Consider the following 14,857-nt stretch of genomic DNA (forward strand, 5'->3'; position numbering starts at 1 on the left):
AACTGCATATGAAGGACAGCCCGGGATGACCAGAGGGCCCAAAGGCCCGAAGACAAATTTGGGGATGGGAGGGTAAGAGTGGGAACTGGGAGGGCAGGAAGGGTCTTAGAGAAAGGACACATGGGCATGCCTGGGAACGGGGAGGGATACGGTGGGGTCACTTTTGCTGGAGACATCTACCTGGAGGTCACGATGTCTGCTAGGACAGCTGGGGCCAGATACCTTTTGATAGGGAAGATCAACTATCCTGAGAATTCAAATTAGCCAGTGGCACGGACGCGAAAGCAGATGGACTAATGGAACCTCTTCTATTCTAAAGCCAAATGGCTTGACTCCCTGATTATTAAAATCCAAAAAGAGGCAGAAAAGTGTAGCATATGTCAGAAGACAGCTGTAGGCCCCATCCGGGAACTCCATCTCCATCCCAGAATGCTTCCAGAAGCTCAGCAGGGCCTGACACTATTATAAGGAGGCCGCTGGCCCCCAGGCCGTGGGCAGCCATTGGGGACAGTTTCATCCTTGGAGTTCGGCCTTGTGGGTGCAAGAGTCTAGCCCAAAGATGGGTCTGTGGGGTTGGTCACAATGTCCTGAGCGACTTCCTTCACTGTTTCTTGCTGGTAAGAGATTACGTAGGGTGGCAGGATTGCATTGTCCCTAGAAAAAAAGGCTGGGACACCACAAAACTCAGCCACAAAACTCCAATAACGATGAGAAATGCTCTCTTCAGAGTGTGAGTGCCTTACGAAAAGCAGTTACTTTCTCACTCATGTCAGAATGACATTTTTAGAAGAAGTAAAACTGTCTTAATTCACAGACATGTTGCCTGTGCGGAAAAAAAAATCCTGTGAATCCTCAAGAAAGCTGATGAGCCGAAATAGGTGCAAACATATCTAATAAATCAGCCTAGCTGATTTTCAGGAAATAAGATCAAGATCAATCTATCAAAATCAGATATTTCTATTAGTGATAATAAAAAATTGGAAGTCTAAAATGCCACTTATAATAGCCTCAAAATTGTGAAATATTTAGGTATACATTTGACCAAAGGTGTACAAGATGTTTACACTAAAAACTACAAAATACTGCCAAGAGAAATTAAGGAAGACTTAAATAAAGGAGAGATATACCATGTTCGGAATCAAAAGACACAATGTTGCTAAGATATCGGTTCCCCCCAATTTGATCTGTAGACACAAGGCAATATCAATCAAAATCCCAGTTATTGTTTCTAAGTCGACAAAATGTTCCTAAAACACAAGGAAATACAAAAGACCTAACATAGCCAAAACCACTTTGAGAAAGAGGAACAAAACTGGAGGAGTAACATTACCTTATTCCATAGCATGAAACTGGTGTCAACATCGACAGATCAAAGGAACAGAATAGGGGGCGCCTGGGTGGCTCAGTCGTTAAGCGTCTGCCTTCAGCTCAGGGCGTGATCCCAGCGTTCCGGGATCGAGTCCCACATCGGGCTCCTGCGCTGGGAGCCTGCTTCTTCCTCTCCCACTCCCCCTGCTTGTGTTCCCTCTCTCGCTGACTGTCTCTCTCTCTCTCTCTGTCAAATAAATAAATAAAATCTAAAAAAAAAAACAAAAAACAAACAAAAAAAACAAACAAAGGAACAGAATAGAAAATGTAGAAACAGACCCACGCCAGTGGACAACTGATTTTCAACAAAGGTAAAAAGACGGTTCAGTGGAAGAAGAATAATCCTCCTGACAGATGGTGCTGGAATGATTGAATATCAATATACAAAAAAAATGAACTGTGACCAATGATCAGATCATATACAAAAATTAACTCAAAATGAATCATAACCCGAAATGTAAATCCTAAATTATGAAAGCTTAGGATAAGGAAGATCTTTGGACTCTGGATCAGGCAGACGTTTCTTAGCTACAAATGTATCTCTTTGCTCTTCTGGATCATACTTGGGTATGGTATGAACAATTCGTTACATTCTTCAATTGGACTTAATTAAAATTAAAAAATTCTGTTTTCTCAAAGACAGTATTGAGAGAATGGAAAGACAAGCCATAGGCTGGGAGAAAATATTTGCAAATCATAGATCTGATAAAGGAGTTACCTCCAGAATATATATATTAGTCATTAAGGAAATGCAAATTAAAGCCCTCATGAGGTACCACTACCCACCCATTAAAAAAGCTGAAATTAAGAAGATTGACGGTGCACAGTGTTGGTGAGGATGTGGAGAAACTGGAACTCTCATAGACTGCTGGTGGAAAATGTAAAGTGATTCAACTACACTGGAAAACAGTTTGATAAAACACTCACTGCACACCTGCCATCTAATCCAGTCTCTCCTCTCCTGGGTATTTACCCAAGAGAAATGAGAGCGTATGTCCATACGAAGACTGTAACGTTCCCAGCCACTTTATTTGTGGTGGCCGCAAACTAGAAAGAGCCTCAATGTCCATCAACAGGTGAACGAATAAACCCAACTGTGGTGTGTCCATACAAATATCAAGCCTGACCAGACTGTACAGTTGAACGATGTGCAGCTTATCCGATGTAAATGATTACATTTGAAGAAAATAATGAACAACGAAGTGCAATGTAGAATCAATTCTGGAAAGGAAAGCTCATTCGTGTAAAAATTGGTGAGATACAAATAAGGTCTGTGGTTTAGTTAATAACAGGAAGCCGATGTTAATTTCTCGGTTTTGATCATTCTACTGTGGCTATGTGGAAGATGCTGGTGTTGGAGGGAGCTGGGTGAGGGGGGCATGGGAACTCTGTATTATCATTGCAATTTTTCCGTAAGTCTAAAATTAATTCAAAATAAAAAGTTAAAAATATACACAAAAAAACTTTTTTAAAAGATCACTCTACCTTTGGGGCGTCTGGGTGGCTCAGTGGGTTAAACATCTGACTCTTAATTTCGGCTAAGGTCATGATCTCAGGGTCGTGCAATTGAGCCCCTTGTCAGGCTCTGCGCTGGGCATGGAGCCTGCTTAAGATTCTCTCTCTTTCCCTCTCCCTCTGGCCCTCTCCACCCCCTGTCTACAGGCATGCATGCACGGGCTCTCCCTTGCTTTCTCTAAAAAAAAAAAAAAAGAAAAAGAAAGAAAGAAAGAAAAGAAAAAGAAAAAAGAAAAAACATCCCTTTACCTTATAGAATAAGTGCATTTTTCCAAATATATTTGTTAGCTGTCATATTCCTGACACTGTCAGCACGGAGCAGGCTAGCAATTTTGGAATGCATGCCTCTTTGTAAGAGAAACCTGTGTGACAACTTTAAATGAGGCAGTTCCTTTAAGTGCTTTGTCTCGAAATACCAGTGAACTTCTGTGTGTTAGGAAAGTCACGTATGCCAAGAAGGGACATCCAGCCGTAACGGAGTGGAAGGTTCTCTGGCTGCTGTGGAAGGCTTCCTTCCATGGAAGGTTGGAAGGGCCACAGGAATTAACACCCCTCAGGAACTGCCCTCGAATGTGACTGATGGAGTTGTCATAGAAACACCCAGCAAACTCACTCCTTGTGGGATATACTCTGAGGTGTACGTCCTACTCTGGCTCTCAGAGTCCCCCCCCCCCCCCACGATTCGACTCCAGCGGCCCACAGCGGTAACCCGCTGTTGTTTCCTTCACCACCACGTGAATGACGTGCGCTCACATCCTTGTCTCAGGGTCTGCTTCTGACCCAGACCAACACAAGCACTAATACTTTTTTCTAGCATCCCACTGTGCCTCCTTGCCAGACATCTGGCTTGGGCATCTGACTTTGGGGACTCCTGCTTTACTCCACAACAGTTAACTGTCTGTCCAGCTCCTTACACACCGACGAGACAGCCCCTCCAGCACGGGGCAGCGTGCCCTGCAAAAGGGTCCTATGGACGCCGAGCTGAAATCCGGCTCCTTGTGACCTTTGCCCTTTTTCGCCTGGCAGGGCAGAGACGGAAAGCGGAGGTTTGTTCCCTGGGCTCTGCTGAGGCGTCCGGTGACCTCCGGGGAAGGAAGGCAGGAGGGCTGGCCATGAGCGCTGGGCTCTTAGCTTTGCGCTGCTTGAACCAAAGTACAAAGCCTGTTTGTTGTATGTTGGACGAAAAGCTTTGGAGAGAAAGAGTTCCCCGGCAGGGAAAACGTTTGCCCACCACCAGTTCCAGGTCAATCTCTTGCAGAAGTTCCCGAAAGACTGGGGTGAGCTCTCTGGCACATACATCTCATAGAAGTCACGTCAGGATCTAGCCTCTCCCTGGTCACTTAGCGGGGTAGCAGTTTCTTCTAGCAGTTTCTTCTTCAACTAGCAGTTGTATTTGTGGGAAGCCCCGAGCAGAGCAAACACTACCTTTCACAAACCATGTCACCGGACCTGCAACTCCAGCACCACCCTGCCACCTAGGCCACAGGTAACGTAACACCGTAGGCAGTCCTGCTGCAACTAGCTAGCTGGTCGTCTACCACCTCGGCACGATCGAGCTCTGCTGGCTTTTTGCAAGAGGAAACAGGCTCAGCGAAGGGACGGGTTTCCCCGGGCTGCACAGCACTTCTGCTTCCGTAGCACAGTTAGTCGGATGAGACTTTTCTTGGCTGTGTCAGGTTCTCAGTAACCGAGGGTGATGGTTTTGACCATCAGGAACCCTATCCAGTGCCTTGTACCTCGAGTCCACGGTGACCCCAGGCACGACAGCCAGGCCAGGTGAGAGGGAAAGCCCCTCCTGTTCAGAGCTCGCATGCTGAATCCTTGTCATGTGGGCTCTTCGCTGCCCGCTCTGGGCCTCAGCAAGCCTGACCCTTGCTGTTGGTCCTATCTTGGTCCTTTGGCCCTAAAGGGAGTTTCACCTTCTCTAACTGGACCCTTGGAGCTCCATCCCCGAGCCCACCAAAAGCCCACCCAGAGTTGCCTCATTAGGACAAAAGATATTCCTATCACCCAGAAAATTCCAAGGGATTTAGGAGCTCAGAGTCAGGAATCAGGGTCAAAGGCCAAATATTAGAAGAAAGGTGTTTCTAGTGCTCTTATCCCTTAGGCAATTACAAAGGTTTTTGTTTTTTGTTTTTTGTTTTAGGAGCCCTGTGCCGAGAACTGGGGACAGAAACCACTATATATTTTTTCTATTACCTTGCAGTGCCCCATTAAAAAACTCATTCCCTGGGACAGCTCCCTAGGGATCCCCGTGGGGAGGAGAGGGGATGGACAGATCGGGATTCAGCTACTTTTGGGTCCGTTGGGTCAACAATTGTCACACCATCTGTCTTCAGCTGTTCAAGCTGCTATAACGACTTACCATAGACTGGGTGAATTAAACAAGATTTATGTCTCACAGTTCTGGAGGCTGACGAGTCCAGATCCCGTGTCTGGTAAGAGCCTTCCTACTGGTTTGCAGATGGACATCTCGTATCCTCACATGGCAGCAATCAGAGAGAGGGCTAGATCTCCGGAGTCTCTTCTTCTAAGGACACCAATCCCACCATGCGGATTCCACCCTCATGACCTGCTTACTCCCAGAAGGTCCCACCTCCCAATACCAACCATTACATTAGGGCGTCAACATACACGTCCCTACCCAGCACCATCGCAATACCCCTTCCTAGACCTCAGCAAAGCCTCGCTATCTTTCTCAACACAGTCTGCCTGGCCAGTCGCCTGAATAATTCGAGTAGTCATGCAAGATGAAACCTGTAGACCATTGAATCAGCACGACAGAACTAGGGAGCCTCGTCTAAAAATATGTCTACATTTAACTTGCGTTGTGTGATTCCTTGCACCACTAAGCCAAGTTTGGAAAACCAACTGTCGCTACTGTAGCGTGAACGCCAGTGTGTGGACCCCGCGGGTGTGGGCCGAGGGTGTTTAGGCAAGAGGGGCTCCGGTGGGAGGAACGGCCCTGGCTCGGAGCCGAGCACCCCCTGCCTCCCTTCTCGGCAGATGACGCGGTGAACCCCGCCCGACCTCCCGCTACAGGTGAGGCCCCGGGACGTGGGGGGCTCATTTCACTGCCTCCAGAGATGGAGCGACCATAGAGCTGGCGCTGGCCTAGGCTCATTCCCTGCTTCAGTGCTGCGAGACGGGACACAGCTCTGCGTCCTTGTTGAATTCGCTCCTAGCGTCCACGTGACCTTCCGGCAAATCACTTGACCTTCCTTGAGCTTCCTCACCGTAAAATGGGGGTGTAAACTGACCGGCTTCCGGTAAGGGGTGAAGATCCAAAACGAGGTTGTGTCGCCTGATGTTTAAGGCTTAAGATACAGAATCTGTTTTAAGGAACATTAAAGATTTCTCCTTCAAGGAGAGTTCACAAAAATACAGATTGGTGAGGCTGAACGACCGGAAATGTCCTAAAGGGTTCTCCCAAACAACCTTAGAATGGGACCCCCATGTCACACATACTTTAGGAAAATGTCCGTCGTGCAGATCCATGCGTACTAAACGCAGCTCTTAGCTCCGCTCATTTAGGCCTGACGAGGGTGAATTCAAGTGCTCTAGCGAACACTCCCAAGTCGTGGGGACGCAGCTACCAAGCTCTTATTTCTGGCGCGTGTAGCAGGCCAGGCCAGGGGTCCAGTGACGGGCAGTTTTGCATACTCAGGATCCGGCCTCCTTTCAACTGGTGACCCTGCCAAAGCCTATGGCCTGGTTGTCACCGGCATCCAGCTAAGAAAGGGGAAAGTGCCAGAACCTCCTGTGGACGGTCTTTCCCACTCCTGTTCACATCTGAAGACAGGAGACACCTGAGTGCAAGGGAGGCTGGGAAATGCGGCTCTAGTAGTTCGAAGAAGGGGTCTTTGTGACCAAGTGGACAAGCCAGGACTGTAGCTCCTGGTGACCATGTTTGATGCCCTGAAAAGCTGTCCCCTTTCTGATCTGAGCTACCATCACCCCTCACTTGGGCCCTTCTCACTGGTCCTCTGGCTTCCAGCCTCTCTGCCTGCGATCGGCGGGATCCCATTTACACCTATGCCAGGTCACACTGTGACCAGTGGCAGAAGTCCAAAAACGGAGAAAATTGCCCACAATCCCCTGGTCTGACCACACCTGGCACTCCTTCAGCCCCTGTCCACGGGCACGCAGGTCCAGAGGCGGAAAGCTGCCCGGCACCAGAGCCCAAGCCTGACTCCACGTTGTGGTCCCCCAAACAAGAAACGACAAAGGCTGGTTTCCAGGTCACGCTTTTATTTTTACAGAAGCAGCGGCCACGGGGATGTGAAGTGTTCTGGACAGCGGGCACAGCTTCTGCGGCTGAAAGAGCCTGCTAGGGGACACTCAGCCTTTCTCCTTGGTCCCCATGCTCATGGGAAAAATAAAAACCACACACCATGCGCTGCTGCACGCACCCCCCCACCCCTTCCCCTTCCGGAAGAGCTGATGAAATGATGTGTCCTTCCAGCCGAAGAAATTGGCCACAGTGTGGATTCTACAGAAAACCTTCGTGCAGCCCAGAAACTTGGGGCTCTGGAGGCGAGAGGCTTATTCCTTCACTTTCCACACACACTCCCCCCAGTGCCAAGTTTTGCTCCCCTGAAACCACCACAGGGATGGACAGGGGCGGGGCTGGCTACGGGGAAAAAGCCGGTCACGTGGCCTGCCATGCTTGGAAGTCTGCCCCCGTTGAAGCAGGATTTGACGGGAGTGAAACCTAAACCTGAGGCTGCTGTGATCCCGAGACCTTCCCTTCCAAGCCCCAGTTTCCGGGTGAGGTCTGCGAAGGGCAGGAGTTTGGTTTTTCTAGGGCTCAGGGCGATAGAGGCTGCTGGCATCTCTGGCTACCCTCCCAGTGGTGTAAGGATGGAGGCCCGTCGGGGGGAACCCCCAGGGCCGCCTTCGCGGGCTCCCTCTGCTCGGGCTAACCGTTCCTCCACGAGAAGTAGGATCATCAGTTTCGCAACGAGTGCGAGGCGCGGGAGCCCACCATGGGGGCCAAGGCCAGACTGCACGCGCTCTGCAGACAAGCTGGAGGGTGAAGTTTCGTACTTTTTTCTCATGCCCTCTCCAGAGGCCAAATGGGTAAGGGGAGCGGGGTGGGGGGCTCCTGTGCCTTCTGAGTGCCACCAATGCACCCAGCGCTCACAGGGCCATGTGAGGACACCTGGCAGTGTGTCGAGCCCACAGTGGGACAGCCGAGCCTCCACCTGGGAAAGCCTGGCTCCACCGGGATTCTGGCGACCTGCAGTGACCAGACAGAACTTCCCTGCAAACCATCAGTGCGCTTGGCCTTGGGCTGAAGGAAGGACCTTACTTACATGAGACAACCCAAGTGTCCACTGGGAGGACTTACGTTTGGTCTGGCCTCGCACAGGCACTGCAAGCCCACGGTCTAGGACAGCCATGTGCTCCCACAGCGGAGGGCCGGGGGAGGTCTTGGCTATACCCACCGGGGAGGTGAGGGGCTGCAGCTCAGAGGCCAGATGACTCCCCACAGTCGCACAGCTTGCCGATAAGGCAGCGGGGACTGAGAGCCAGCCCCTGCCTCCTAGTGCCGTGCTCGCTCTCGCTGTGTCTCTCTCTCAGCACGCCACTGCCTGGCACAGGTCACTCAATCCCACACTTCCTTCTCAGACGCTGGGTCCTCAGCAGAGGCCGGGCCGTTCTTCAGATGGAGTTGCGTAAACAACCAAGCTTTAACAAGTTGGGAAGGACCTAGGGAGGCTCCCTTCCTTCTGGAAGGGAACCGGGGCTAATTTTCTCTGAGCTTAGGATTTGTAAGGCACTGAAATTAACTACAGCTGTGGGCAGGGCGAACGAAGGGAGGAGGAGCGGTTGGAGAAAACAAGTTGATGGTCTTTCCTTTGGGCCCCATGGTGAGAATCCACACCAAGCCTCCATCTTCCTGCTTGGTGGGGTCCACCCCCACCCCCACCCCCCACCGCATGCCGCAGAGCAGCGTCGATGCACCCCCACTGTGACTAGGCAGGCTCTGGGGACCAGAAGAGGCACAGAGGGTCGGGGAGCCACAGATGGGCGCAGGTGCTCCGGACCCAGTTCAGAGCGGGAGCCACTCCGCCTGGGCTGGGACAGAAGCCAGCCCTGAAACGTCTTCTCCGAGGACATGGTCCTCTCTGAGACGTGGGTGATGGCTGCGGTGGGCCTGCAAGCCTGGGCGGGAAGGAGGAAGGGGCAGGGAGTCACCAAGGACGGCGGAGGGAACTTTGGACTGGGACCTGGCTTTGGCACAGCTCATCTTCGGCCTGCCTGCCCCATTTGTTACCTTCCAGAGAGCCCAGGGAGACAGAGGAACCTTCCTTCCTCCTCTCCATGAGGGGCACTTCTGGCTGACTGAAGCAACAGCAGTGCGACTCGAGAGCCTCCCCTTTACCCTTCCCGCCAAACCTGCGCCCAGGTGACCTCACGAGGAGCCTTCCCGGACTCAGTGCTGACTCCACTGCTCAGCAGGCAGACACGGTGCTGAACGGGAAGCCACAGTCCCCACAGCTGCACCTCCAGCGAGACCGCCGCAGGGCCCGGGTGCCAATGGCCTGCGGGCAGGCACTGTGACCCCCTTTCAGCAGATGGACAGCTGGGTTCAGAGCAGCTGAGTGACTCGCAGAGTCACACAGCTCATGAGTGGCTGAACTGGGAACTGGACTCAGGTATGTCTGACTCCAGAGCCCACGACCTTTGCCCCCCACACGGCGGCCCCATGGAGCCGGAGTTAGCCGAGTTAGCCGTCGGGCCAGTCTGGGTGGGATTTCTGGAGGGGGTTCTTTCTGGAAGTGTGGATGTGGGAGAGCAAGCTTGAGTGAAGAGAAGATGCCTCCTGGACCTGGGGACAGGGCCCACCCTCGTGTCTGTCTCTTTCCGGGGGGGGGCCCGGCTCAGTGCCTGGCAGCCTTGCAGATCTTGTCGTACACCTCGGGGAAGGCGTCCTGGCAACCGAGCCGCTCCCGCAGCCTGTGGTACAGGGAGCCGTCGAACATCTCCCAGAACTCCTCCCGGCTCATGTAGCAGTCGGCATACAGCATCTGGAACCTGGGAAGCAAAGGAGGGGGAGGCTGCAGGGAGGGGAAGGGACCCGAGAGGCCCCAGCCGTGTCCCCGATGCGCCTCAGGAAGCGCTCATGGGGGATTTCTCATGTACCCCCTGCTGACCCAGTGGGGTGGGGGTGGGGGCAGGGCAGGAGGGCTTGCCCCCACACCCACCACCCCCCAAACTTTATCATGGGCCTGTGTTGTCCATTGCCCTCCTCCACCCAGGCGGCTTGGCTTTCTGTCACCATGGATTCTGGACTTTCGTATCCATGGAATCACACAGTACTCCTTTTTCCTGTTTTCTTCAATCAGCATGACTATTTTGGGATGCGTCTGTGTTAAATACATCGAGTGTCTGTTCCAGGCTGCTTTCTGAACTATGCTGTCCTGGGCCTCTGTGTGGCTTTCAGTCTTGAATCCCTCCCTCCTTCGCTGTGCTCTTCCAACCCGAAGTAGCAGCCCGGAACCTATCTAAAACAAGACCACCACTGGCCTGCGGAGTGGGGCAGGGTGATCCTGGGGCTCTGGCCTGGGCCTTGGGGGATGCCGGTGTGTTCACGGGAGGGGTGTGAGGAAGAGCGGTGAGAAATCCCACCTCTGGACTTTTGCAAGGTGCTTTCCAAACCAGAGGCTACTGCAGCTTCACACTCCCGGGGCGGCCAGCGAGTCTGGCTCCGGGCTCGGCCACCTTGACCTTACTCTGCACCCCCGGCAGCAGTACCCTGGGGCTGGCGGCCTGAGGAAGTGTGCCACGCTCTGGCCACTCACCCATGCACGCTTCGGACGAACTTCTCCAACTGCCGCATGCAGGACCTGGCTTCAAAGTGCTTCACGCGTGGCTCCCCATATGCTCCAATGTCGACGTAGAGCTCGGCCTCGTCTCCCTTGGGGTGCACCAGGCCCGGCTGGCTGGGCAGGATGAATGGGCACAGCCAGATGGGGTAGACCTGGGTGGACCAGGGAGAGGGGCGTTGGTGCTTTTCCTCCGACAGGTGCCAGGCTCATGGCGGGCCCATGCCACCCCCACCCAGGAACCCCTCTCTCTGGCTGTCCACAGCTTCGCTCCCAATCCCCGAGGCTAAGGCCGACAGCACCTCCACTTCACCACATTAGAGGACACAAATGCGAACAGTTCACAGAAGGGCTCGGCAGCAGCCCCCACGCCTTCTCTCCTGTCAGGGCCATCGAGGAGCAGGCCCGTTTTACAGCTGGGAAAACAGGCCCAGAGGGTCCCGAGCCCGGCTCACGTGGATGTCGTTGTGGAAGGTGTGCACCGCCTGCGACAGGCACTTCATGGGCACCAGCATGTCCTGCACCACGTGGTGCTGCTCGTACAGCTTGCGCAGGGTCTCGCCCTGGGTCAGCTTCAGCAGGGAGATCTTGGGAGGCACCATCCAACCAAAGAGGTAGCGGAAGACGGGGTTGTTGCCAAAGGGGATGATGTCCTGAAAGACAAAGGCTGGCGATGGAGAGAAGCGGCCCTGCGAGTGTCTCCGTGGGCCAGGGGCCAGGTCCGCGTTCGCGGCTCCATAAGGCAGGGCGCACTCCTGTCTGGAGGGGAACAGCAGCGTCTGGGTTTGAGCCTTAGCTCTGGTATTCACCTGCAGCCATGACCTTCGGCTAGTTACGTAACCTCTTTGAGCTTAGTTTCCTTATCTGTAAAACGGGACTGGAGGGAATAATGAAATACCAACTAGAAGGCACAGAGCCCAGGGCCGGAGCAAGATAAGATGGCACTAATTGCTATTGTCGAGGTCAGAGTGGCTGGCACACGGAAGGCATTTTGTAAATGTTAGAAATTGATGTTACTGAATGAGCAGAGCGCTAGTCAGAGAGCTGAAGCCATGTCCCTAGTGTCACACAGCCAGGGGCCGCTCTCCCTGGGGAGGGCAAGGTCTGGCTCAGGGTCATCCACGAGCTCACGGGTTCACAGCATCTCCTGAGAGGCCTTCTCCGACTCCTACTTAAAATGTTACTGCTCCCCGCCCCTCCACGCACAAAAGCAAATCCTCCGTCACCTGCAATTTCAAGGCCGAGTTTGACGGCTCACCTCCAACCCTAGGCAGAACTAGCCCCTTCTCTTCTCGTGCCTGCGGCCCTTCCCAGTGCTACCCTGCCTGCCTCCCCCAGCTCGGCCTCCCTGGAGACCCTCCTGAGCCGAGGCTGTTCTTCCTCTTTTATGCTCAACCCACCACCAGGGAGGAGCCCCCTCCCTCAGCACTGCTCCCGACAATACCCCGTGCTGCCCCCCAGCTCCGCCACGGCTCCCACCAGCTGGCCATCCTGCCCGGCCCCGACAGTGAAGGCTTTGGCCTCCCTCCACTCACTGTCTTCCTCCCTTGATCCAAGCCTATCTTCCCGAAGCAGCATTCTTGAAGCCAAGGACGCTCCTTTTTTTTTTTTTTTTAAGATTTTATTTATTTATTTCAGAGAGAGAGTGAGCACCTGCGCGTGAGCTGGGGGATGAGCAGAGGGAGAGAGACAAGCAGATTCTCTGCTGAGCACAAAGCCGGACGTGGGGCTCCATGTGACAACCCCAAGACCAGGGCCCGAGCCGAAATCAAGGGTCAGACGCTCAACCGACTAAGCCACCCAGGCGCCCCCAAGGACATTCCTTTATTCATTAAATAATTATGAGGTGCCTATGAGGTCAGGTATGACATTCCATGCCGGGTGCTGGGGATACCAAGATAACCGGCTATCCCTGTCCTCAGGTGTCGAAGAGACAGGCCATAGGACCACAGTGTGGGAAGAGCTGGGACAAGAAGACGCAGGGCCCACATCCGACTAGGGGCCAGGGGTGGCTTCCCAAAGGAACTAGGGTGGTAAGTTCTGGAGGCCGAGTGACCCTCCCTCCTCTCCCCAGAGCCAGCTCTCCAACTGGCAGCCCACTCCTACGAGGGAGGGACCCGTCCGCGCTCTGCTGGGTTCTTAGATCCTGGCACCTACCCTGACCCTGGCACATGACCGGGGAACAATGTGCAGCTTGGCTTTTATTGTTTCCTCGCTTGTTTTTGGAAAAGCCACACACACCCACAGCAGAAATCTCAGCCATCCAAAGGTTAGGCCTCCTTTCACGACCTTCACCCTGTTTCCCCCCAGTCCTAACCCCACTTCATTCCTCCCCATCCCGACTGCTGCCCCCTCCCCAGAGGCAGCCATTGCTAGGAATGATCTGTGTCCCTTTCTAAACACACTTGATGCGCAGACGCATGGATGGGCTTACAAACCAACAGCTCACAAACGGTGGCATGGAACAGCCTCGTGCTTCTCCCTCCCTCCTGGGCCTCGGTGCACGGCCAGCCCGCACCTGCTTGGTTGTGGGTGCTAACACTGCCCTGCAGGGACCCACAGACGATGGCTTCTGGGACAAACCCGGTCCACAGACAAAGCGTCACTGGGACACAGCCATGCCCATGCGTTTACATACGGTCTGTGGCGGCTTCCAGGCTGTAAGTGCGGAGCGGCCCCTAGAGAGACCTGCTCGTGGCCCACGAAACCCAAACAAACGATCATCTGGCCCTTTACAGACAACACGTGCTGATCACTGCCCTCCTGTATGGACGGACCCTAACTGAGTTAATCAGTTCTGTACTGATGGGCGTTTAGATGATTTCCAGACTATTCTAGCGCATATCCTTTCTACATGTGTCTTTGCCTATTTACACGTTCATTTATTTGTAAAATAAATTCCTAGAAGTGGAAAATTCTGGTTCAAACCGCGTGTGCCATTTTAATAGGTATCATTGCAAGAGCGTGTGCCGTGTCAGTCTCCCAAACGACACCAGGGAGTGCGATTTCCCCACAACCAGGCCAAACTTCTCCTCCCGCCATCCTGCGGGTGAAAGACAGGACTCCTACAGTTTCATTTCACCCGGCTTTAATGGAATGAGACCCCTTATCTCTCTCATGTTTAAAAGCCATTTGCATTCCCCCCCCCCTAAAAACAGTCAATGGTTAGCCAAAAGTATCAGCTAGAACCATTCCTTTTCCAAAATTTCAACCTCAGGAAAGTTCAGGTTTTAAACAGTGTGCCCTGCCCTCCTCCTTTCTGTCTTTCCCATTCTTCATTCCTCTACCTCTGAGTGACCCCAGGTCCTGTGTCCCCGGCTTCAGTCCCGGTCCCCTGCTCTCCGCCTGCCCTTGCCATTTTCCTGTGTCCAGTCTGCTACTGGCCTGCTTTGCCTTGTGGGGCCCCACAACAGATCCAGGGGGCCTGGCCTGAGCCCGGACCCCAAGTCCCAAAGGCAGACCCCATGACAACGGCGTTCTAAGAAACACGAACCACCAAGAACCCTATCTGGTGCTACTTCCCCGTATCGGCCAACCACTTACGCTGGCTGGAAAGGAGGACGTAAAAGGGAAGAGAAAAGGGGGCTGCTCAGAGCCCTCTTTGTCTTCAGTCCTTCCTTACTCCTCAGTGAGCCACACTGGAGTGTCGGCAGAATGCAAATGTTACCAGGAAGGGAGATAAACGCAGCTGAGCTACCTTGGTGCAGCGTCTCCACTGGTCCACTAAGAAGGAAACACACGCACGTGAAGAGTTCAATCCTCCTATGTTCATATTTAAGAGATGAACAGCGAATTCCTTCCAATCATGTAAAGTACTAATTTTTCTTTACTTAGAACATTCCATAGCAAACTTGAGAGAGACTGTGGTAGTATCTTTGACGGTACTCTTTCCCTGCTTCTTGCACTGGGCCCTTGCAGGTCAGGTGGCCAGCCTTGACCAGGACTGCTGATTAACTGAGCTGGGTGAAGGAAGGCCTGGCCCCGGGGTGGCAGGATCGGACTGAGAGGTTCGGCTCCAGCCCCGGTCAGCTGGCTGTGGTTGATCAAAGGGTAGATTCAGCAAGGAGGAGCCAGGGTGGAGGGCTGCCCCGTGGAAAAGCAGTTCATGGCAGGGGACGGGGAGAAGGCATGCACTTGAC

At 53.3% G+C, this 14,857-nt stretch overlaps 1 protein-coding gene across 1 annotated transcript in view; it reads right to left on the reverse strand.

Moving 5' to 3' along the window:
* Positions 1-7,114: 7,114 nt before the first annotated feature.
* Positions 7,115-14,857, reverse strand: part of DHCR24 (24-dehydrocholesterol reductase) — a 28,926-nt gene continuing 21,183 nt past the window's right edge. Inside the window, exons 7-9 of the mRNA XM_045802249.2 lie at positions 11,174-11,371; positions 10,695-10,873; positions 7,115-9,927 (exon numbers count right to left, since the gene is read on the reverse strand). Coding sequence (XP_045658205.1) covers positions 9,774-9,927; positions 10,695-10,873; positions 11,174-11,371 — 531 coding nt within the window. The 3' untranslated portion in view covers positions 7,115-9,773. The remainder of the gene's footprint in view (positions 9,928-10,694; positions 10,874-11,173; positions 11,372-14,857) is intronic.

Source organism: Ursus americanus, chromosome 12 (assembly GCF_024610735.1).
Source record: "Ursus americanus isolate L20-20 chromosome 12, mUrsAme1.1.p, whole genome shotgun sequence".
In the NCBI taxonomy this organism is placed as follows: Eukaryota; Metazoa; Chordata; class Mammalia; order Carnivora; family Ursidae; genus Ursus; species Ursus americanus.